At 44.8% G+C, this 1,902-nt stretch overlaps 1 protein-coding gene across 3 annotated transcripts in view; it reads left to right on the top strand.

Annotated features, from left to right (window-relative positions):
• The window catches only part of LOC109286871 (putative ferric-chelate reductase 1), a 44,634-nt gene that overhangs the window by 39,043 nt on the left and 3,689 nt on the right, over nt 1-1,902 (top strand). For all 3 annotated transcript variants that reach the window (XM_019501669.1, XM_019501670.1, XM_019501671.1), the window contains 2 exons: nt 37-134; nt 327-385. In XM_019501669.1, coding sequence (XP_019357214.1) covers nt 37-134; nt 327-385 — 157 coding nt within the window. The remainder of the gene's footprint in view (nt 1-36; nt 135-326; nt 386-1,902) is intronic.

Here is a 1,902-nt window from a genome sequence, read left to right as displayed (position 1 = left end):
GAGATGGTTTTAAATGAAAAATGTCCATTTGTTCAGAAAGCAGGTTTTCATCCGTATCTTGGTTGTACTGTGATGGCTTTGGCAATCTTCCAATCGCTTGTGGCTGGTTTCAGACCCTCTCCTCATGGACCAAGGTATTTGTAGTGACATTCATCACGGATATTTTTAGGAAATGGGTTGAAAAGATGGGTTTTTTACATTCTGATAATGCAGCTACAAATCTAAATATAGTAAGATCATATGGCATATTTAAAGATCTCTTCATTCTTTGTTAGATTTCTACACTGGTAATTACATCTTTATATTGCTGACTGTTTTTTTTGTAGGAGGCAGCTATTTAATTGGGTTCACTGGAGCACTGGCACAACTGCTAGAATATTAGCTGGTGAGTAGCTGTGATCTTTTCTAGGCATATTAGCACTTCAATGTTTGTAATGTAGGCTTGGGTACCTTGTTGAGGCATTTTAGACTAACATGTTACACATGCAAAGCGCACTGAATTTTAGTTATACAGTCACTGGTCTTAATCGATATTACCATTGTGATCTCATGGGCTAAGTACAGATGATCAAAAAGTCCAAGGCTAAATCAATTCAATCCTTTGCAGGCTAGTCAAAACTGTGTAGACTGAACCAAGAAGCAAGTAAACAGACATTCTGGAAATGCAGCTACATGCCCTCAATGGCTCAGGCTAGAAGCTGGGGGGTGCTAGAGCAGCCCTTCCTTCCCTTCGGCAGTGACCAGAAGGCTGGAGGGAAGCTGGGAGAGGGGTCCTTCAGGCTTCTTCCAGTCCCTTCATAAGGTTGGGGGAGGGCAGGCCCTGGCTGACCTGCTGAGTATGACTAGGGAGGGGGATTTAAACCCCCACCATGGCCTGCAGGGACCTCAGCCAGGGTGTCCCTGGGGGGAGAGGCTTAAAGCCCCCCCTCCTGTTCTGCCTGCCTGACCCCAGGGTCTGGCTCCCCACTTCCTCTGCTCCAATGGCAAGTGGGGCGGGGAAAAGCCTGTCAGAGGCTGCCCCACCCCTAGCAGGCAGACCAGGTTGCAGTGTGGAGCCACGTTTCCCACCTCCACCCCCTTCTCAGCCAGCCAAAGCAGCGATAGTGCTCCAGCTAGGGAGCAGAGGGGTGGGGCCAACCCTGCTCTTGTTAGCAGACAGCCCAGCCCAGGGCTTCAAAGCATCCTGGGATGCTGGGGGGGACTGAGTTAACTTGAACCAGGAAGGGGTCTTGGGCAGAAGTTCCATGAACTGGTTTGACCTAAATCAGTTAAGTTTGATACTACATTCAACCAGGTTTACCTTTAACCAGTTTTGGCCATTTTTTAAAGCAGTTTACGTGCACTGAATTTCTGTTTGGTTACAGGTTTAAAACAGTTTCTGATCACTTAAACTGGTTTATGTGCAACTTCTGTCCCTAGGCATAATCCCTAAAATGGCTTCAATGTAAAAGGTGTATAAATTATACACATCTGACTGCAGTGCATAATAACATTGGTGGGTAGTAACCAAACAAGAAAACCTTTGTTTACTTGGAGGCACAGGTTTAAAACTACATCTCCCTTTTCTCATAGTTTTCAACCTATTCAAGTTGTTAATATGTAACACTGGGCCCTTTCTGTCTGTTTTAAGGACTGTAGTGGTCTATCTCATTTCAGTCTTGTTTGGATACCAGACATCTCTCTCCCATCTTGTTTCTTTTGGGGCAGCCACTGGCATTTCTAAATGCCAAAGAAACTGGGGAGGGGGGAGTTCATTTACTTAATTTTTTTTGTTACCACTATAATAACATTGTATCTATGCCTTCAAACGTTTTAGATCATTTTGAGATGAGGTACTTAATTCTAATCGGTAGAGTCTTTTGGGGTAATTTCATAAGGGGTGGGGGACGCAAAAAGAGCTTG

Source organism: Gavialis gangeticus, unplaced genomic scaffold, assembly GCF_001723915.1.
Source record: "Gavialis gangeticus isolate Ggan-Ray unplaced genomic scaffold, GavGan_comp1, whole genome shotgun sequence".
NCBI classification, from domain to species: domain Eukaryota; kingdom Metazoa; phylum Chordata; order Crocodylia; family Gavialidae; genus Gavialis; species Gavialis gangeticus.
This window is presented reverse-complemented; position numbering and strand designations above follow the sequence as displayed.